We start from the raw sequence: 23,031 nt of genomic DNA, 5'->3' as shown, positions 1-23,031 counted from the left end.
TCGCCCTTAAGATTTTGTTTATAATGGAAATGCGTTGAGGTTAAATTATCATACAGTCTCAAAGCATAATGGAGAGAAAATATGATATTGACAACATGGAATTTTTAGCTACATCGATTAATAATGTGAGGTCTGTTTAGTAAATTTTCTTAGGTTTTTCAAAAATAAAATCATTTTTTGTAGTCCCTCTGCAGTATATTCAAATTCAGGGTATACCCCCCCCAATACAAAAAATATCCACTATGCGATGTTTATAGTCGTTAGAAAGCGTAAAATACGCTCTTTTTTACCATATAAACAACCCACTGTCAACGATTTTAATTCTTTCATTGGAAATAATCCTCTTTTTCGATAAATTTATACGATTTTCATGCTTTCTGTATTCTAGCAAAAGTGACAACTAACATCTGTCAACTATTTGGCTTAAGTATATCACTCTCCTATGACGCTAAGCCGCTAAATTGACTTAAACATTTCCGTAAAGATTTAAATAGTGGTAATTATTGGCACCCGTCAAGTGCACATCCGACATGCTAATTCTCATGAATTAGGATAGCAGCTTAGCAAAGGTTTCGCTGAAAAAGATACTTTTTTATTCCCGTCATATTGTCTAGAGTAAATCCTTTGAATTGCAAGAGGGGATGGGTGTTAGTTATAATAAATATTTTCATATAGTAATTGTTTTCCATTTTGAGTTATCAGTGTTTATATGGGGGGGAGGGGGTTAAGAAAAAGACACATACCTATTATGAGAAGGTTTATGGAAGCGCAGGTCATTTTAAATTATATAAACCTTTTAACTAGAGGAATAATGTGCAAATATTTGCGTTGCGTCTCTAGGCATGTTTTTAGATTTTTTCTAAATGGTAAAAATAGGATTTCTATGCTTTTTGGGCTTATTTCCAACATGGAGTGTATTTAATTTTTTCTCTAAATGGTAAAAATAGGAGCTACTGACTGTTGCGGTATATTTCTCGCAAATTTTACTTTTTGCTTTGCTGAAAAGGGGGGAGGGGCTTCTTTGGGACAAAGGAAGATGCTTTCTAGACAAAATTATGCCTTACAATAAATTCTGTAAAATGTATACTAATTTTTGTTCTCGAACAGGGAGTCGTTATTTTATACTAAAATTTTTCTTCTCTTTAAGGACTATTTTGACAAATGCCCTCCTCCTCCTGAAAAGAGAGCTAAGGTTAATGATAAAACCCCTGCGAAGGCATCAGTTGTGCAGTATGGCCGCTGGCCAAGGCCCTTCAGACAAGCAATGCCAGCACAAGATCCACACCATTGACCTGCCACGCTGCCTGCCACAGTCCAATCCGATCAGACACCAATGCAGCCAGGTAGAAAATTAAAGAGAGAGTGGTTGGCTGCTCACACGATGGTGAACCCCGCTGGCTCATCTGTGCAAGCCAGTGACATCGATGCCCCGGCTGCACCACCCTGTGACATGGCTGGCCCGGCTGCGCAAGAAACTAACGTCACCATCCCGTCCATCCCCCATCATGCTTTGCCAGAACCATTCGGCACTCAAATGCAGCCTGAATTTGGAAATATAAGTTTAAATTTTATTTCTCGCTAAAGATTTTTTCTCCCAAAGGAAATATAATGCTCTCCTTTGAATCATATCAAGTGCATGCATTCAGCCTGCTGAATTAGGTTAGCCAAGCCAAAAAAGGCACTATATTCCAGTCATACTTTCCCATAGTAAGTAGCGAAATCCTTTGCGATATAAACTGCTTTATTAAAATGCTAAATATTACTTCTATAAATATCATAAGACCAACTTTTTCAATCGAAATGAGTTATAAATCAAGACCATGTTTTTTAACATGAAATGCATAGGCTATACATTTTAAACCAAGTAAAGACCTCGGTTTTTTTTTCCAAAGCAGATAAAGAGTATTAATATGAAATTTTTGGGGGGTTTTTTGAACAAAATCAAAACCTACTATGTTATGTTTTAGATTGTAAATATCTTATATTAAGTTGGAAATTGGAACTTTCAGGATATATAGAGTAGTTAGAGTAGTGAATTAACCAAATGCTACTATGTGCATACTACTACTACTACTACTACTACTACTAATCGTGTTTTAAATAACACTTAAATAATAATCCAATTTTAAAAAATAGGGTGATTTAGACACTTTGAAAATAAGCTATTTTCTTTTCTAGATTGGATTGGTTCCATATCCTTTGTCTCCCCCCTCATCAGTTGAAGAAGAAGAAGAACCCATTGACACGCCTATAGAGTTTCATTTCATTCAGGACAATGAAACATCACCTATCAGCGAATGGCATGGTATCGTTAACTCTGATGAAATACCTTGTGTTAATGATAATTTATTAAGTAATTATTTCAATTTATATAGTAGCACAGTTGAGCAAGGCAATGTAGCTAGCTCAGAGGGGGACTTACCATTGCTAAGTTCAAATACTTTGCAAATTTTATGTGATTTTGTCAATGAATTAACTGAGAATCCTTCTCCCACTGATTTAATAGACATAGTTCCTGTTCAAACAAATGAAATGACTTTCATAAATTCTCACAGCCCTATTGTTGAACAAAGTGGAGGTGGAGGGGGGGATAATATACAAGAGGGAGGGGGTAACAATACACAATTTACAAAACTTCCAGAATTCTATCAAACAAATTCAATATTAAATACAAAATTCGTCTATAGTGCAACCTATGGGGATCCCTTTAATTCGCTTATGGGGGGGAATTTTATATTTGATCCTATAGACATTGTCCATGTACATTTAGAAAAAATTTGTGCACTGTTAGAAAACAAGATTCAGTTGTGGGCGGGGGGGGGTGGTAGGGACTCTATTAAGGTTTCAATTGTTTTAAAGATATTTTATTTAAATGAGGGCAAAAGCGAGTTGTATGACCATTATGTAAATACCGAGATGCTATTGGTCTATCCACCTTTAGAAAATTATGAAACAGTTTTTATGCAATGGGTAGACCACATTATTACGCATCTCGAAAATCATAATGAGAACGGGAGTGGGTCAGTAGATTTATTTATTGAAAATTTAAGCGTTAATATTTGTAAATTTAAAAAAGATTTTATTTTAAGAGGTGGGGCTGGAGCGCCATGGGCAACAGTTTTAAAATATAATCCCGATTTAGAGGGTTGTCAAGGCGTTCAACGAATCTGTTTCGAAACAGGTCAAAAATGTTTCATGTACGCTTTCCTTATTTCAGCTTTCCGACCTCTAGCCGATGACGCTAGAAAGAAAATATTAGAATACTGGGCTGTACATGGGAAGGAGGGCTCTGATTTTCCCCCTGTAGATTTCTCATGTTTAGAGGGAAAATTCCCAGTAACGCTAAGATCAATTGATATTTTTGAAAGGGCCAATGCCCATTTAAATATTGGCGTTACTGTGATTTATATATGAAACTGAATTTGAGGATTAAGCACGTTCTAATAAAAAGGGGGTGTTATTCCCAGTAAGGGGCTCTTCAATTGAATTAGCGAAGCACTGGGTTTGGTTGTTATACACACCACCTAGTGAACCCAATGCAATTGGCCATTTTAACTCAATTACAGATATCAGTAGAGTTCTGGGGGAGGGCAAAAAAAATAAGGGGGTATGTTTCTACTGTTCAACATGCCTTTCTAGATTTCATAGTGATTTAAAGTTACAGAATCATATGAAACATTGCAGACGGCATGGTTATCAATCAGGGGAAACAATTCAAATTACGAGTAAGCCAGCAGTTTTTTATACTGGTTTTCATTCACAATTCAAAATACGATTTAAAATTTATTTTACTGGCTTCGGCCTGTATGCACAGGGAGGGAGAGGGAGTAGATAGTCCATTGGTAAACAATTCATTTACCTAGAATATAACCCCCAAATCAGCTGAGAAGCTGGTGCTTTTAGAGTTGAAATGGCAGGTAGTAAATAATGGGCATAAGTGCTGGAATAAAATCTGGCTTTTAGATTCATATAGTTTCTTCCCCAAGGCTTTGAGTCAATTGATTCAAGTGCAGAAAAGTGACAATTTTGATAGTTTTCCTTTGCTTAAACAGCGCTTTCCAGACAGTGGAATGTATGACCAACTGACCTGTAAAGGCGTATATACATATGACTATTACTGTTCTGGCGCTCAGTTAAGTGAGGTGAAACTACCTCCAATTGAAGCATTCTATAATTCCCTTACCAATAGTGAATGCAATGCCAAGGAATATGAATTTGCCGAGAGGGTTTAGGATAAGGGTAATTGTAAAAATGGCTGGGATTACTGTAGACTGTACTTGGTCAGTGACGTTTTAACTCTTTTAGATATTGTCTGTAAGAACACAGACGAAATTTATTCAGAGTTTGGATTAGATTTAGGCTACTATATTTCCACACCACATTTGGTGATGGACTTGATTTTAAAAATTAGTAGGGAGGAAATAGGGTTGGAAAGATCGGTGAGGGGGGGAGGTTATGTTTTTCATGGAGATCGCATTTTAACAATAGATCCAAGTGGACAAGACACTGGTGTAAAGTCTAATGTATAGAAACTATACTCTTAGAGTGGAAGAAATGCCATGTCATGTATATCTGACAAGGTCTTTGTGCTCGAGGATTGTTTAAAAGTACCCCCCCCCCCCCACGGCCACTATCGAATTTCAGACCAGGTTGAATTTTTAGACTATCGCAACTAACTCTGTCTGGATAAATTAATCTAACCTAACCCAATGCAGTTTTCCTTGAAATGAACTCATTGTACCCCTCGGCAATGTCTCACTACTCTTTGCCGTGTGGAAACTATAAATGGCTTGAGTATCCTTGTGAGATCCCCGACATTCACACCGTCGAGGACAATGGGCCACAAGGATGGTTCTTTGAAATTAATGGGCACATACCATTGGAACTTAACAATTCTATCAAGGATTTTGTATTCCCTTTTGTCAATAGACCAGTGACCAAGGAATCGCTGAGCCCATACAATCCATCTTTGTTTGATGATATGGGCATGCACTGGACCCCGTACAAGCAGAAACAGAATCCAGATCTAGACCCTAAACAGAATATCGTTGTTCACCATGTGCTTTTGCGATGGATGGTGAACAATGGTTTCAAGATCACAAAAATACATAGGGCCCTGCAATTCAGTCAGAGAAGACGTTTATCGACACCTTTGTCGGTAAACGCTCTCAGGCAAAAAGTAAAGTTGAAAAGGAAATGTACAAGCTCATTTTAAATTCAGCGTTTGGCAAAATGTGTGAAAGCGTAGGAAACAGATCACGTTGTGACGTCGTAACCTTCCCCCAAGAATGTGCACGAATTATAGCCGACCCCAATTTTACAACATTCACGAGCATAGAGTCGAACATGGTTCTTCTACATAGGAAAAAAAGAAATGCTGTACTGAACAAAAATCTAGCGGGAGGTAGTTCAGTACTTGAAACTTCCAAAAAGCTCACGTTGTCCTTTTTTTTACAAAGTGTGCAAGGTACAATGGTCAAAGGAGGGGGAGGTTCAAGTTTATTATAGGGACACCGATTGTCTGTTGTTAAAAGTTAAAACCAGGGATTTATTAAGTGATTTAGAAAATGGGGTCCACATCAACTCACGGATGGATTTCACTAACTGGAATGCGTCCCTCTACCCCGAGTTGGTGAAACGTCAAGCTCCCAATCAGCTACTAATGTTAAAATCAGAGACAGGGAGCGATTTAACATCCAATGGGGTGTTCCCTGGTCCTAAAGCTTATTGTGTGGAAACACACGACAAGGATGTAAAGCAAGCGTGTAAAGGGGTGCCTACACACTTTGTAAAAAATAATTTCAACATGAGTGTCTACAAAAACTGTGTAGATAGTTGTCTAGTGCCAAGAGCACAAGTGCTCTTGGCACTAGACATTCGCTCACTGCAGTATAGAAACTATACTCTTAGAGTGGAAAAAAATGCCATGTCATGTATATCTGACAAGGTCTTTGTGCTCGAGGATGGTGTAAAAGTACTCCCCCACGGCCACTATCGAATTTCAGACCGGGTTGAATGTGTAGACTATCGCAACCAACTTGGTCTGGATAAATTAACCTAACCTAACCCAACCTACCCTAAACCGATAAATTAACTTAAATGTTCAAATAGTAAAACCTAATCTAACCTTATTAATAAACTTAAATGCTCAGATAGTACACCCTAATCTAACCTAACATGCACCAGCAGCGGCTCTTGTGTACAGACTTTGTTCTTCCACCGCGACCCCGGGGGTTGGTGGGTCCCGCCCACTTCTCATCTTTTTAAATTCTTAGTCTATAAATTTATTCAACTGTGCTATTGCTATTATACGTGTTGTATTTTAAGTTTTTGTTTTATGTCAATAAGTGTAAAATGTTGTTCTTCGTCCTATTGTTGTACAAATAGTGTGTGTTATTGCTGTCCATGTTGTATTTTAAGTTGTACAAAATGTGATGTTAATAAATGGAAAATATTGCTATTGCTATTTATGATGTATTTTAAGTTATTTTTGTCAATAAATGAAAAAATATTTTTTGTTGTTCTTGTTATTGAATAACGTAATAGGTAGATCTAAGGGAAAATTATTATTTATTCACTAGACAAGTGTGGTTTACAGTTAGTTGTAGACCGACTATTCTCAATAGCAGCAGTATGTATCAATTTAAAACACCATTCAGATCGCTTCTGTGTGGATCGTCAATGACAGGTAAAACGTTTAGAATGTTTATTAAAAAGTCAGAGATGTACGGAAAAGGAATTTTCAAAGAAATCGATACTACTATCAGAATCATAAAACCATTAATTATTGACTGAGTCTCAAAATTAATAGACAAAAAAGTACTTTTGAATAGAACAAATTCAACTACACAGATATTTCATAGCATCAATAGGATCTTACAACATTTTACAGAATCGAGAAACTACTATTGCCATCTACCAACCTATAGCTTTAGATGGCAGCATAGTCCCTTAAACACACGGCTATAGTGTGAGAGACATGCAAAAAAACAAAAAATATTGATGACAATACTAAACTAACATAACCACAAAATTCCACATTATTGGACAGAAATACCAAAACCATAGGATAGGTTAGGTTAGCCTACGTACGCGCGCGTACGTAGGCTAACCTAACCTAACCTATGGTTTTGGGATTTCTGTGCAATAATCGTAATTTGAATTGTGAATGAAAACCGGTATAAAAAACTAATGGCTTACATTCAAATTGCACGATTGATGTGTTACACCACGAAAATTACTCCCCCCTGATGATATTTCCTGCCACAAGTGATAATCGTCCCTGAATTTCCCTTCCCCCTAGTCCCTTTCCCCTTAGTCCGCTCTTCAAATTCCTCCTTACAAACCCAGCATATTTTTTATTTTTAATCGCCAGAGGATCCTCTGCAGAAAAAAACATTGGGTAATGTGTATTTCTCAAACAAGAAATAGCTCCATTTGCAGTGACAATTAATTTAGTTAATGCCTTGATTATACTCTCGTTTTCTTCCAACGTCTCGACTATTTCTAACAACTATTATGTGTTAGAGTTGTCTCTTTGTGCGTGGGCATAGGAAACTGCAATAGCTTGATGTTCTTTGATTCATTTTGGAAATCGAGGATCGTTCACACCCACTAGCCTAGCTTCACAATCTAAAAATATCTTATTGCTTTGAAGGAGGGTATTTTGAAAAATTTTAAATCTTAAAATGGCTCTGTCACCCGAAACTGTTTCCACCGATTGATAACCATGCCGTCTGCAATGCTTCATATGATTCTGTAACTTTTTAATCACTATGAAATCTAGACAGGCATGTTGGACAGTAAAAACATATCCCCTTATTCTCTTTACCCTCCCCCAGAACTCTACTGATATCTGTAATTAGGTTAAAATGGCCCATTGCATTGGGTTTACTAGGTGGTGTGTATAACAACCAAGCCCAGTGCTTAACCAATTCAATTGACGGGCCCCTTACTGGGAACAATACCCCCTTTTTATTAGAACGTGCTCCATCCTCAAACTCAGTTTCATATTGAATCACAGTAACGCCATTATTTAAACGGACATAGGCCCTTTCAAAAATATCAATTGATCTTAGTGTTACTGGGAATTTTCCCTCTAAACATGAGAAGTATTGGAAGTATTGTAAATTGTGTATTGTTATCCTCCCCCTCTTGTATTTTATCCCCCCCTCCACCTCCACTTTTTTCAACAATAAGGCTGTGAGAATTTATCGAAGTCATTTCATTTGTTTGAACTGGAACTATGTCTATTAAATCAGTGGGAGAAGGATTCTCAGTTAATTCATTGACAAAATCACATAAAATTTGCGAAGTATTTGGACTTAGCAATGGTAACTCTGAACTAGCTAAATTGCCTTGCTCAACTGTGCTACTATCTACATTGAAATAATTAGTTAATAAATTATCATTAACACAAGGTATTTCATCAGAGTTAACGATACCATGCCATTCGTAGATAGGTGACGTTTCATTGTCCTGAATGGCATGACACTCAATAGGCGCGTCAATGAGTTCTTTTTCTTCTTCAACTGATGAGGGGGGAGACAAAGAATATGGAACCAATACAATCTATAAAAGAAAATAGCTTATTTTCAAAGTGTATAAATCACCCTATTTTTTAAAATTGTATTATTATTTACGTATTATTTAAAACACGCTTAGTAGTAGTAGTAGTAGTAGCATGCATATAGTAGCATTTGGTTAATTCACTACTCTAACTACTCTATATATCTAGAAAGTTCAAATTTCCAACTTAATATAAGATATTTACAATCTAAAACATGACATAGTAGGTTTTGATTTTGTTGAAACAACCCCCCCCCCCACAAAAAATTTCATATTAATACTCTATCTGCTTTGGAAAAAAAACGGGGTCATTACTTGGTTTGAAATGGATAGCCTATCCCTTTCAGGCCAAAACACTTGGACTTGATACACAACTCATTCCGATTGAAAGTTGTTTTTATGATATTTGTAGAAGCAAGATTAAGCATTCGTTAATAAAGCAGTTTATATCGCAAAGGATTTTACTATTTACTATGGGAAATTGTGACCGTAATATTGTGCCTTTTCTGGCTTTGCTAACCTAATTCAGTAGGTTGAATGCATGCACTTGATATGATTCAAAGGAGAGCATTATATTTCCTTTTGGAGAAAAAATCTTTAGCGAGAAATAAAATTTAAACTTACATTTCCAAATTCAGGCTGCATTTGAGTGCCGAATGGTTCTGGCAAAGCATGATGAGGGATGGACGGGGTGGCGACGTCTGTTTCTTGAGCAGCAGGGCGAGCAATGTCACAGGGTTGTGCAGCCGGGGCACCGATGTCCCTTGCTTGCACAGATGAGCCAGCGGGGTTCACCATCGTGTGAGCAGCCAACCACTCTCTCTTTAATTTTCTACCTGGCTGCATTGGTGTCTGATCGGATTGGACTGTGGCAGGCAGCGTGGCAGGTCAATGGTGTGGATCTTGTGCAGGCATCGCTTGTCTGGAGGGCCTCGGCCAGCGGCCATACTGCATAACTGATGCCTTCGCAGGGGTTTTATCATTAACCTTAGCTCTCTTTTCAGGAGGTGGTGGGCTTTTTTCAGAATAGTCCTTAAAAAGAAGAAAAAATTTTAGTATAAAATAACGACTCCCTGTTAGAGAAGAAAAATTAATATAAATTCTACTGTTGTACTATTAATAAATTCTACTATTGTAAGGCATAATTTTGTCTAGAAAGCATCTGCCACTGTTCCAAAGAAGCCCCTCCCCCCTTTTCAGCAAAGCAAAAAGTAAAATTTGCGAGAAATATACCGCAACAGTCAGTAGTTCCTATTTTTACCATTTAGAGAAAAAATTAAATACACTCCATGTTGGAAATATACCCGAAAAGCATAGAAATCCTATTTTGACAATTTAGAAAAAATTTTAAAACATTCCTAGAGACGTAACGCATATATTTGCACATTATTCCTCTAGTGTCAAAGGTTTATATAATTTAAAATGACCTGCGCTTCAATAAACCTTCTCATAGTAGGTATGTGTCTTTTTCTTAACTCCCTTCCCCCCCCCCCATATAAACACTGAGTACTCAAAATGGAAAACAAATACTATATGAAACTAATTAATATAACTAACACCCATCCCCTCTTGCAATTCAAAGGATTTACTCTAGACAATATGACGGGAATAAAAAAGTATCTTTTTCGAAGAAACCTTTGCTAAGCTGCTATCCTAATTCATGAGAATTAGCATGTCGGATGTGCACTTGACGGGTTCCAATAATTACCCCTATTTAAATCTTTACGGAAATGTTTAAGTCAAGTTAGCGACTTAGCGTCATAGGAGAGCGATATACTTAAGCCAAAGAGTTGACGGATGTTAGTTGTGACTTTTATTAGAATACAGAAAGCATTAAAATTGTATAAATTTATCGAAAAAGAGAATTATTTCCAATGAAAGAATTAAAATCGTTAACAGTGGGGGGTTGACATGGTGAAAAAGAGCGTATTTTACGCTTTCTAACGACTATAAACATCGCATAGTGGATATTTTTTTGTATTGGGGGGGAGTGTATACCCTGAATTTGAATATACTGTAGAGGGACTACAAAAAATGATTGTTTGGAAAAACCTAAGAAAATTTACTAAACAGAACTCACATCATTAATCGATGTAGATAAAACTTTCAAGTTATCAATATCAGATGTTCTCTCCATGATGCCTTGAGACTGTATGATAATTTAACCTTAACGCATATCTTTTATAAACAAAATTTCAAGGGCGAATTGTGATGTAAGGGAAATCTTACGTAACTCCCTGATTAACCTAGAAAGACACATGATTCTGTCCCGTTAGCAGATCAATACATTTCGAAACATCCTTTGATTGGCCTAGAAAGAGACATGTGATCCTGTTCCCGTTTGCGGATCAATAATCCAGCATTTGTTGTTGGACTTATGTTGACATCCAAGAAACATCTAGCAATTGTTGTTGGACATATGTCTACATCCATGAAAACAACAAATAAATTGACCGACACTCAAAATCAACAAACAACCATCCAATAACAGAACAGAAATCATCATATAGCCATGAAAAAAACATCAAATATCCATCAAACAGAATAGAACCATGAAATAACCATATAACCATCAAATATACAGAACAGAAACAGCATCAAATAACCATCAAACAACAATATAACCATGAAAAAAATATCAAATAACCATCACACAGAACAAAACCATCAAATAACCAACAACAAACAGACCAAAAAACATGCATAAATTATGTACTCGTCGTATCTATTGAGTCCCTCCTACTAAAACGTAGATTCAGACACACAAACCGGGAAAGACATGCGCTGGAATAAGCAAACACCCGCCCAGACACACAAGCAAAAAGAGTGAGAGACACATACAAATACATAGATTCAGACACACAAACCGAGAAAGACATGCACTGGAATAAGCAAACACCCGCCAAGACACAAAAGCGAAAAGAGTGAGAGACATATACAAATACATTGATTCATACATACAAACCAAGAAATACAGACTCATCAGATATAAAAACCATCAAGTACAAACACTGGTACTTCCAAACACCAACCCAGACAAACAAACAAAGAGAGTGTGAAACACAAACAAATACATATATTCAGGCATACAAACCGAGAAAGACAGGCAGTGGGACAAGCAAACACCCGCCCAAACACAGAAGCAGCAGGAGTGAGAGACATATTCAAAGACATAGTTTCAGACATAAAAACCGAGAAAGACAGGCACTGGGGTAAGCAAACACCTGCCCAGGCCCACACTGGCAAAGAGAGTGAGAAACACATACAAAACTTAGATTCAGACACACAAACTGTGAAAGACATGCACTGGAATAAGCAAACACCCGCCCACACACACAAGGAAAAAAGAGTGAGAGACACATACAAATACATAGGTTCACACATACAAACCGAGTAAAACAGGCACTGGGATAAGCAAACACCTGCAAAGACACACACAGAGAAAGAGAGTGAGAAACATATATAAATACATAGATTCAAACATACAAACCGTGAAAGACATGCACTGGAATAAGCAAACACCCGGCCAGACACACAGTCAAAGAGAGTGAGAAAAAAATACAAACAAATTACAAACAGATTCAAACATTCAAACAGAGAAAGATAGGAACCTTAGACATACAAACCAACAAAGACAGACAGTGGGATATGCAACAATCCGCCCAGACAAACAAGCAACAAGATTTAGAGTCACATACAAACAAATAGATTCGACTAAGCAAACCAAGAAAGACAGGTATTTCAGAAATAAAAACCATCAAAATGAAATTCAGGGACTCACAAAAATCAACCCTGACAAACAGACAAATACAGTGATATACACGAGCAGATACAAAGCTTCGAACATTACAACCGAGAAAGACAGGCAGTGGGACAAGCAAACACCTCACAAACTGGCAAAGAGAGTGAGAAACACATACAAATACGTAGATTTAGACATACAAACTGAGTAAGACAGGCACTGGGATAAGCAAACACCAACCATAAGCAAGTGGGATAAGCAAGTGGCACGTCACTCTAAGTGAACCTAAATTAACCAAACTTTTTGCAGTTGCATGTGCATTCCAGTGCATGTCTTTCTCGGTTTGTGTGTCTGAATCTACGTATTTGTATGTGTTTCTCACTATCTTTGCCACTGTGTGCGGGCAGGTGTATCCCAGTGAATTTCTTTCTTGGTTTGTATGTCTAAATCTATGTATTTGTATGTGTCTCTCACTCTTTTTTCCTTGTGTGTGTGGGTGGGTGTTTGCTTATCCCAGTGTCTGTCTATCTTGGTTTGTATGTCTGAATCTTTCTATTTGTTTGTGTCTCTCACTCTTTTTGATTGTGTGTTTGGACGTGTGTTTGCTTGTCCCACTGCCTGTCTTTCTAGGTGTGTATCTCTGAATCTACGTATTTGTATGTGTCTCTCAGTCTATTTCTCTGTTTGTCAGGGTTGGTGTTTGCAAGTCCCAGTGTTTGTCTTTGATGTTTTGTATATCTGGGGTTCTTGTCTTTCTCGGTTTGTATGTATGAATCTATGTGTTTGTATTTGAATCTCACTTTTTTTCCTTGTGTGTCTGGGTGGTTGTTTGCATATCCCACTGTCTGTCTTTGTTGGTTTGAATGTCTAAAGTGCCTGTCTTTCTCTGTTTGCATGTCAGAATATATGTATTTGTATTTGTCTCCCACTCTCTTTGACTGTGTGTCTTGGCGGGTGTTTGCTTATTCCAGTGCATGTCTTTCACGGTTTGTGTGGTTGAATATATGTATCTGTATGCGTGTCTCACTCTCTCTTTCTGTGCGTGTCTGGGCAGGTATTTGCTTATCCCCGGGCTTATTTTTCTCGGTTTGTATGTCTAAATATATGTATTTGTATGTGTCTCTTACTCTTTTCGCTTGTGTGTTTGGGCAGGTGTTTGCTTGTCCCACTGCCTGTCTTTCTCAGTTTGTATGTCTGAATCTATGTATCTGTATGTGTTTCAAACTCTTTTTACTTGTGTGTTTGGGTTGGTGTTTGCAAGTACCAGTGTTTCTCTTTGTTGGTTTGTATGTCTAAAATGCCTGTCTTTCTCTGTTTGTATGTTTGAATCTGTTTGTTTGTATTTGTCTCTCACTCACTTTGACTGTGTATCTGGGCGGGTGTTTGCTTATTCCAGTGCATTCATATCTCTGTTTGTGTGTTTGACTCTATGTATATATATATGTATTTTAAACTCTCTTTGTCTGTTTGTCTGGGTTGGTGTTTGCAAGTCCCAGTGTTTTACTTTGTTGGTTTGTATGTCTGAAGTGTATGTCTTTCACGGTTTGTATGTGTGAATCTATGTATTTGTATGTGTCTCTCACTCTTTTTTCCTTGTGTGTGTTTGCTGATTCCAGTGCATGTCTTTCACGGTTTGTGTGTCTGAATCTACGTATTTGTATTTGTTTCTCACTCTCTTTGCCAGTTTGTGCCTGGGCAGGTGTTTGCTTGTCCCACTGCCTGTCTTTCTCGGTTTTTATGTCTGAATCTATGTATTTGTATGCGTCTCTCACTCTTTTTGCGTGTTTGTTTGGGCGGGTGTTTGCTTGTCCCACTTCAGTTCTTTTTCCGTTTACAAGTCTAAATCTGTGTATTTGTATATGATTCAAATTTTCTTTGTCTGTTTGTCTGGGTTGGTCTTTGCAAGTCCCAGTGTTTGTCTTTGTTAGTTTGAATGGCTGAAGTGTCTGTTTTTCTCGGTTTGTATGTGTGAATCGATGTATTTGTAGGTGTCTCTCACTCTTTTTGCTTGTGTGTCTGGGCGGGTGTTTGCTTATTCCAGTGCATGTATTTATCGGTTTGTGTCTCTGAATCTACATATTTGTATATGTTTCTCACTCTCTTTGTCAGTTTGTCTGGGTTGGTGTTTGCTTATCCCCGTGTTTGTCTTTGTTGGTTTGTATCCCCGTGTTTTTCTTTGTTGGTTTGTATGTCTGAAGTTTCTGTCTTTCTCGGTTTGTATGTGTGAATCTATGTATTTGTATGTGTCTCTCACTCTTTTTGCTTGTGTTTTTAGGCAGGTGTTTGCTTTCCCAGTGCCTGTCTTTCTCAGTTTCTATGTCTGAATCTATGTATTTGTATGTGTCTCTCACTCCTTTTGCTTGTGTGTTTGGGTGGGTGTTTGCTTTTCCCATTGCCTGTATTTTTCAGTTTGTATGTCTGAATCTTTACATTTGTTTGTGTTTGACATTCTCTTTGTCTGTTTGTTGGGTTGGTGATTGCAAGTCCCTGTGTTTTTCTCTGATGGTTTGTATATCTGAAGTGCTATTCTTTCTCGGTTTGTATGTCTGAATCTATGTATTTGTATGTGTTTCAAAATCTCTTTGTCTGTTTGTCTGGGCTTGTGTTTGCAAGTCCCAGTGTTTGTCTTTGTTGGTTTGTATGTCTGAAGTGTCTGTCTTTTTCGGTTTGTATGTGTGAATTTATGTATTTGTATGTGTCTCTCACTCTTTTTGCTTGTGTGTCTGGGCAGGTGCTTGCTTATTCCAGTGAATATCTATCACGGTTTGTGTATCTGAATCGATGCATGTTCATGTGTTTTAAACTCTCTTTGTCTGTTTGTCTGGGTTGGTCATTGGAAGTCCCAGTGTTTGTTTTGTTGGTTTGTATGTCTGAAGTGTCTGTCTTTCTCGGTTTGTATGTGTAAATCTATCTGTTTGTATGTGTCTCTCACTCTTTTTGCTTGTGTGTCTGGGCAGGTGTTTGCATATCCCAATATCTGTCTTTGTTGGTTTGTATGTCTAAAGTGCCTGTCTTTCTCTGTTTGTATGTCTGACTCTATGTGTTTGTATTTGTCTCTCACTCTCTTTGACTGTGTGTCTTGACGGGTGTTTGCTTATTCCAGTGCATGTCTTTCACGGTTTGTACGTCTGAATCTATGTATTTGTATGTGTTTCTCACTCTCTCTGTCTGTGTGTGTCTGGGCAGGTGTTTGCTTATCCCAGTGTCTGTTTTTCTCGGTTTGTATGTCTGAATCTATGTATTTGTATGTGTCTCTCATTCTTTTTGCTTGTGTGTTTAGGTGGGTGTTTGCTTTTGCCACTGCCTGTCTTTCTCGGTTTGTTAGTCCGAATCTATATATTTTAATGTGTTTCACACTCTCTTTGTCTGTTTGTCTGGGTTGGTGTTTGCAAATCCCAGTGTTTCTCCTTTTTGGTTTGTATGTCTGAAGTATATGTTTGTCTCGGTTTGTATGTGTGAATCTATGTATTTGTATGTGTCTCTCACTCTTTTTGCTTGTGTGTCTGGACAGGTGTTTGCTTATTCCAGTGCATGTCTTTCTCGTTTTTTTTGTCTGAACCTACGTATTTCTATGTGTTTCTGACTCTCTTTGCTAGTGTGTGCGGGCATGTGTTTGCTTATTTCACTGCATGTCTTTCTCTGTTTGTCTCTTACTCTTTTTGCTTGTGTTTCTGGGCGGGTGTTTACTTATTACAGTGCATGTCTCTCTCGGTTTGTGTGTCTGAATCTACGTATTTGTATGTGTTTCACACTCGCTTTGCCTGTGTGTGTATCTGGGTTTGTGTTTGCTTATCCCAGTGCCAGTCTTACACGGTTCGTATGTCTGAATCTATGTATTTGCCTGTGTTTCTCACTCCTTTTGCATGTGTGTTTGGTCGGGTGTTTGCTTGTCCCACTGCCTGTCTTTCTCGGTTTGTGTGTCTGAATCTCTGTATTTGTATGTGTCTCTCACTCTTTTTGTCTGTTTCTCTGGGTTGGTGTTTGCAAGTCCCAGTGTTCGTCTTTAATGGTTTGTATATCTGAAGTGCATGTCTTTCTCGGTTTGTATGTTTGAATCTATGTGTTTGTTTGTGTCTCTCACTCTTTTTGCTTGTGTGTCTGGACAGATGTTTGCATATCCCACTGTCTGTCTTTGTTGGTTTGTATGTCTAAAGTGCCTGTCTTTCTCTGTTTGTATGTCATACTCTATGTGTTTGTATTTATCTCTCACTCTCTTTGACTGTGTGTCTGGGCGGGTGTTTGCCCATCCCAGTGCCTGTCTTTCTCGGTTTGTATGTCTGAATCTATGCATTTGTATGTATCTTTCACTCTTTTTGCTTATCCCAGGGCCTCTCTTTCTCGGTTTGTATGTCTGAATCTATGTATTTGTATGTGTCTCTCACTCTTTTTGCTTGTGTGTTTGGGCGGGTGTTTGCTTGTCCCACTGCCTTTCTTTCTCGGTTTGTATGTCTGAATCTATGTATTTGTATTTATTTGACATTTTCTTTGTCTGTTTGTCTGGGTTCGTGTTTGCAAGTCCCAGTGTTTGTCTTTGTTGGTTTGTGTGTCTGAAGTGTCTGTCTTTCTCGGTTTGTATGTGTGAATCTATGTATTTGTATGTGTCTCTCAATCTTTTTGCTTGTGTGTCTGGGCGGATGTTTGCTTATTCTAGTGCATGTCTTTCTCAGTTTGTTTGTTTGAATCTAAGTATTTGTATGTGTTTCACACTCTTTTTCCTTGTGCGTTTGGGTTGGTGTTTGTATGTCCCAGTGTTTGTCTTTGTTGGTTTGTATGTCTAAAGTGCCTGTCTTTCTCTATTTGTATGTCTGAATCTATTTGTTTGTATGTGTCTCTCACTTTCTTTGACTGTAAGTCTGGGCGGGTGTTTGCTTATTCCAGTGCATGTCTTTCTCGGTTTGTATGTCTGCATCTATGTATTTGTATATGTCTCTCACTCTCTTTGTCTGTGTGTCTGAGCAGGTGTTTGCTTATCCCAGTGCCTCTCTCTCTCGGTTTGTATGTCTGAATCTATGTACAGAATGGGAGGCCAAGTAGCCCCACCGTTTTTGTACCATTTAATGTATTTACCAGTTTTTGCTATGTCAATTTGTTGCGCCATTAAGACGAATATCAAACCTATTCGGCCTGTTGCATGAAATTTAATTAACTGAAAGTAAAGAGCAACATTTAAACTTAAAACGAACGGAAATTATTCCGTATATGAAAGGGGCTGTCCCCTCCTCAACGCCTCGCTCTTTACGCTAAAAACGTTGGGGGGGGGGAGGGGGCCCTTCTGCGTCTCAAGCACACACAAAAAAGTATTTAAAAAATGGGGGGGGGACAAAAAGTTGTGGCGAGGCGGGGGGGGGCTCTTGGGGGTTGGGGACCTTACAGCACTGTTCAAATGGAACTTGTGTATTATAACGACCACAGACTTTCACCCCAAATCATCCTCTAAAATGTCTCAAACTGTTTCGCCCAAATAATCCCTAAAATGCTGATTAATTTGTTTCGCCCAAATAATCCCTAAACGTAATTTCTGAATGTTCCTTTGTTTTGGCGTCCTTGTGTTGTCACATTTAAAATTCCCAGGAAACCATTTCCTGTGTTAAACATATTCAGACTGTTTTGTATCTCGTTTGAATTTCTGAAAAAATCTAAGGTGTTCCTAGTTAAATTATTAAGGTTTCGAAAGAATATTAATTTATCTCTGACGCTAAAGACCAGAGAAGCCATATTTAAAAATGGAATCCCCTCATGATACATTAGAATACCCCGTCGATTATGCAATCAATTTACAAGAAATCTAGCCTGATTTTGTCTCCTTCGTGGATCAATAACATTGTCCCGTTAGTGTTCAGTGCGCATGTGCATTTTCCCCGCAGTATTTCTTACGTAAGTCCATTGACCTAGAAAAAGACACGTGATCTTGTACCGTTAGATTCGATTATCCAGCAATTATTGTTGGACTTATGTCTACATCCAAGAAACAACAAACAAATTGACCGACACTCATAACAATCAAACATCATTCAATAGTCAGAAATCATGAAATAACAATCAAATGACCATCAACAAACAGAATAGAAACAACATCAAAAAAACATCAAACAGAACAGAACATGAAAAAAAACATCAAATAACAAACAGCAAACAGAGCAGAAACAACATCAAATAACAATCAAACAGAACAGAACATGAAAAAAACATCAAATCATCACCCATCAACAAACATAACATGAAAAAAACATTAAATAACCATCAAACAGAACAGAAACATGAATAAATTATGTATTCATCAAATCAATAGATGCATTCCTACTTATGTGAGATATGCTTGTTTCATTAAGCAAAAATAATTCTTTTTTTTCACGAAATTTACAACTTATGCGTCAATTTTAATAGTAAAATTAACTATTCTGTTGTCAATTTTTGGGATATATTAAAGTTTTCAGCAGTAAAATGCTTGCACTTTTACAGTAGCAAGCGAACTACACGTACCTCATATCTGTGTATTTTTTAGCTAAACATTTTAAATATTTAGCTACAGATTTGAAGATTTAAAAAAAAACTAGTTTTTGATGATTTTTTTATTTTACATAATTCTCAATTTTTTTTGTATTTATTAGTTTCGAAAGTCTTATGGGAAGATGTACGAAATTGTGCGAAGAATATAACACTAACAATGGGTGTTTAGTCATTTATTTGTTATCTCCACTTTTTTTTTCCTTTCACGTAGAAAAATGAAATATAAAATTACAGAAAGACAAAATTGAAGAAAATATGAAAGCATTATTTTAGTAGTCAATGCGATTCCGATTGGGTTGTATTTTGTCACCTCAATCGTTTCATTGAGAGGTAAAATTGACATATCTTAAAAAAAACAAAAAAAAGAACTGAGGAGCTAAAATGTTGCTTTAGTCCCACCCAAAGAAAATAAACAAACACGATTGTATATTTAACTTATAAAATCATAAGCATGAAAATTATTAGGTTTAATGTATTAGAAAGTACTAGATTACATATAATTTAAAACAACTGATAATACAGCATAAGAACATAAAATCATGGTTATAAAAAATTATAGTGCTAAAAGAAAAATTAATCTAAAAACCTACTTCTCAAATCTATATCCCAAAATCTAATATCTTTATCAATTGTAACTATTACATTTTTAAGGATTTTTGGAAAAGAGATAAAGGGACGTCATTTGCAAATGGCAAGACTGTGCTTCTACATTCGGTTTTGAACATTGAGGATCTTCGACGTGAAGATGAAGGCACGTATTTGTGCTACAGAGGGAGTGTACTTCTTGTCATGGTCACAATAACAGTATTGTGTAAGTTTTGCATTGGTTTTTGCCCTTAGGCCCCCCCACTCCCTTAAGTTATGAAAAATACCTTTACTTTGATATTTTCATTGAGAAATACTTTTTGTTATATTTTCATAAAAAAAAATGGAAGAACAAAAAATTACCCCCCCACTAAATTTGAAGAAGAAATTTTGAATATTGAGGATATTCGACATGCGTGTAAAAGGACATGTTTGTGCTAGACAAGGAGTGTACTTCATGTAATTTTTCCTGTCATTACTGTGCAAGCTTTGTGTATATTGCTTTCTGTATTTGCCCCACTTCTCCTTGGGTTATGAAAAACACCTTTTTGGTAGTTTCATTGAAAATACCTTTTCTTGGTATTTTTATAAATTGAAAAGACAACGAAACTACCCCCTCACGTATATTTTGAAAAACACATTTTGAAACTAGGAATGTTCAAGGTGAAGATGAAGGGACATATTTATGCTACAGACTGGGTGCACTTCTCGTCAGGTTGAAAATAACAGTGTTGCTTAAATTTTACGTTAATTTTTGTCTCCTAGGTTTTCTTACCTTCCCTCTCCCTTTAGGCTATTAAAAATGTCCTTTTTTGGGTGTTTTCATAGCAACAATTAAAAAAATTGCCCCCTCCATAGATCTCGAAAAAAAATCTTTTGAATATTGAGATTTTTCGACGTGAAGATATAGGAACATATTCGGCTACAGAAGGAGTGTATTTATTGTAATGCTGACAATAACAGTATTGTGTAAGTTTGGTAATATTTTTCCTTTAGTTAATAATTCTTATCATCGTCATAACGGCTATTATTATTTTGTAATTTTTTTTTTCAATTAAGAAGAGGGTTCAGTTGGCAGTAAGTTCAAGCAAGTTTAATCCTAAATTCTCATTTTTCTCATTTCTTCATCGCCATTCCTTGAAATTAAAAGTAAGTAGACCAAATATAATTAATTTTAATCTGTTTGTGTATTATTTTTTATTCAAACCTGTTCGTATTTTATAGGACGTTGAGATAATTAATAGTTTTGCAGAGGCTAAAGCAAGAAAAATCCAGATTTAAATAAATGGAAACTTGTTAATAAAAGAAAACTTGTCAATAAATTTTTTTTTTGTAAAAATTTAACCTAGAAAGTATGAAAGACAGGGGCGAGGGGAGGGCGCTAATCAAGATTTTGCCCCGGGTACAAGTGAGGCCAGAACCGCCACTGTTTACGCAGCAAGTTTGGGTAAATCAAGTCCAGCTTACCTTAGCTACTAGATATTAATAGAAAGTCGAAAAATTGCCTTTGAGTGCTAAGTAATTAGTCAAGTTCTCTTTTTCAGATAGTCCTATAATGCTTCCTTTAATTGCATCCTCAAAAGCTAATGGATCACACCTGTCGATTGGCTGTGTCGCTGAAGGGTTTCCACGTCCAATTTTGCACTGGAGCTGGGAAAAAATAGAAAACAGCGAGTCGAACCTGACAACACAGTATAACTATTTAGATTATTACTTTATAAAATCAAAGCGAAAAAGTGAGTGGATTTAAAACTTAAAACGAGCTTAAACTATTAGTTTAGAATGTCAAGCTTGAAACAAATGCAAATTACTATGGCCGTGGAATTTGCGCCTAAACCGAACAGAAATTACTATTGACAGTGAAGTCCAACTGAAAAAAAAAAAAAGATTACTATAATCCCGCGTCAATACACACCACACACTCCCGTGTGACATTCTGCCTTATTAACACTATACATACAGGTTAAACTAAGAGTTTTATCTCGTCAATTGACATTTTTTTACATTTGAAAGGAATAAACTTAAAGGAAGAAAATACAGAGAATAATCAATTAGAGTAGAAAAGCTAAATTGATTGTCACAAACGCACTGATACTGAAAAGTAATTCTTGGAAGATTGAGTACTATTTATTTATTTTTGTATTATGATAAAAAATGTAACTCATCCAAAATATTTTGTTTTTTGTGAAGGACATATAGAAGTTTAGCAACAGGGACGGGGGAGACGTTATCAATGGAGCAGCAATGCGAGATTTATTGTTTGTAATTTCTCTGGGTTTAAAAATTAGCTAGTTAATGCTAATTGATTATGCTAATTAATTGTAAAATCATTATTTTAGGTCCTTCTTGTTTTAGGTTTCATTTTGCCATCATAATCATTTATATTTATTTTAAGCTTCACGTCTTATAAAACATTTTTGATAAAATTTCGTAATGGAGCCTTGTTTTTTTTTTTAAATTTGATTTCTGTTCGCTTTTTAATTGAAAATGTTTTGTTTAAATTATTAGAAACAATAATGACAATTTTTTTTAATAATTCTAGTTAATATTAATGAATGGAAGATACATAGAAATAATAAAAGTCACAAGGACTGCCTCGATAGGAACAATATTTTTTAGAACAGTCGTATCGGGAGGGGCCTGGGATGACTGGTTGTTGAAGTGGTCGTGGTATAAGTAGTATTGTTAGTCGCGGAAGAATCAATTGGTAGGATTTTCACTTTCTTGAAATTAAACACCATATGTCGAATACATAATTTCAGAGTTTTGATGTTTCTATTGCGGTATCAGCCCCTGGCTTGCAATTGAACGTGCTCAGAAATTCTTTGCTAGAAACTGTGTTAGAAATCGAGAGTTGGTCGCAGAACATGTAGGCTCCATGCTGCGGTTTATTTTAAGATCCTCGTGCAAGAATTTTAGTGTTTCATTTGTAATTAGTTACTTCAAAATTTTTCAAGTACTAACTTTTGTGTAATTGAAACACCATTCGAGAGTTATGTGCCTCCCAGGTTTTTAGTTTTGGCCTTTAATTCGTAGTATTAACTTGTAATTTATATTAACTTGTAAACAAGTTAATTAATATTCACTTGTGATACATGGTAGAAACCGTATGCTGCGATTTCTTTTCAGACCCGAATCGCAGAAGTAACGAGGCATATTTACATACAGGAGGTTGCACCTGTGCTGCCATCTATAACCATTCTAACTATACAAGATCACGTTTCGCTTTCTAGGCCAATCAGGGGCTTAGAATACTGACGGGACAATGCACATGCGCACTGAATAAGTGCATGACAATGTTATTGATCTACTAACGGAAAAAGATCACATGTTTCTTTCTAGGCCAATCAGAGATGTTTCTAAGTGTATTGAATACAGTGGGGAGTGACGCAACAGATATAAGGAAGGATTTCGCTATAGTTGCTATTAGTGTGAGAATACAATTCAAGGAGTGAGAACAGTCTGACTTTATTTATTCATTGAGATATATTTGCAATAACGAGTGGACTGTTTACACTATTAGAAGTTGATAGTGGAGTTGATAGCAGCAGCAGCAATGATACAAGAGCACCAAACGTTGCGGTAGAAATCACGAGAGGATCACGGCTTTGTCTTGAATAGGATGAAGT

General features: G+C 36.7%; 1 protein-coding gene across 1 annotated transcript in view; it reads left to right on the top strand.

Moving 5' to 3' along the window:
- Nucleotides 1–23,031, top strand: part of LOC148956334 (lachesin-like) — a 59,865-nt gene that overhangs the window by 13,917 nt on the left and 22,917 nt on the right. The window contains exons 2-3 of the mRNA XM_089094988.1: nt 19,469–19,628; nt 20,947–21,094. Coding sequence (XP_088951114.1) covers nt 19,469–19,628; nt 20,947–21,094 — 308 coding nt within the window. The remainder of the gene's footprint in view (nt 1–19,468; nt 19,629–20,946; nt 21,095–23,031) is intronic.

This window comes from Artemia sp. Qi Xiang Cuo, chromosome 1, assembly GCF_049724085.1.
Source record: "Artemia sp. Qi Xiang Cuo chromosome 1, ASM4972408v1, whole genome shotgun sequence".
NCBI lineage: Eukaryota > Metazoa > Arthropoda > Branchiopoda > Anostraca > Artemiidae > Artemia > Artemia sp. Qi Xiang Cuo.
Note: the sequence above shows the minus strand (reverse complement) of the source record. Positions and strands in the feature narration are given on the sequence as shown.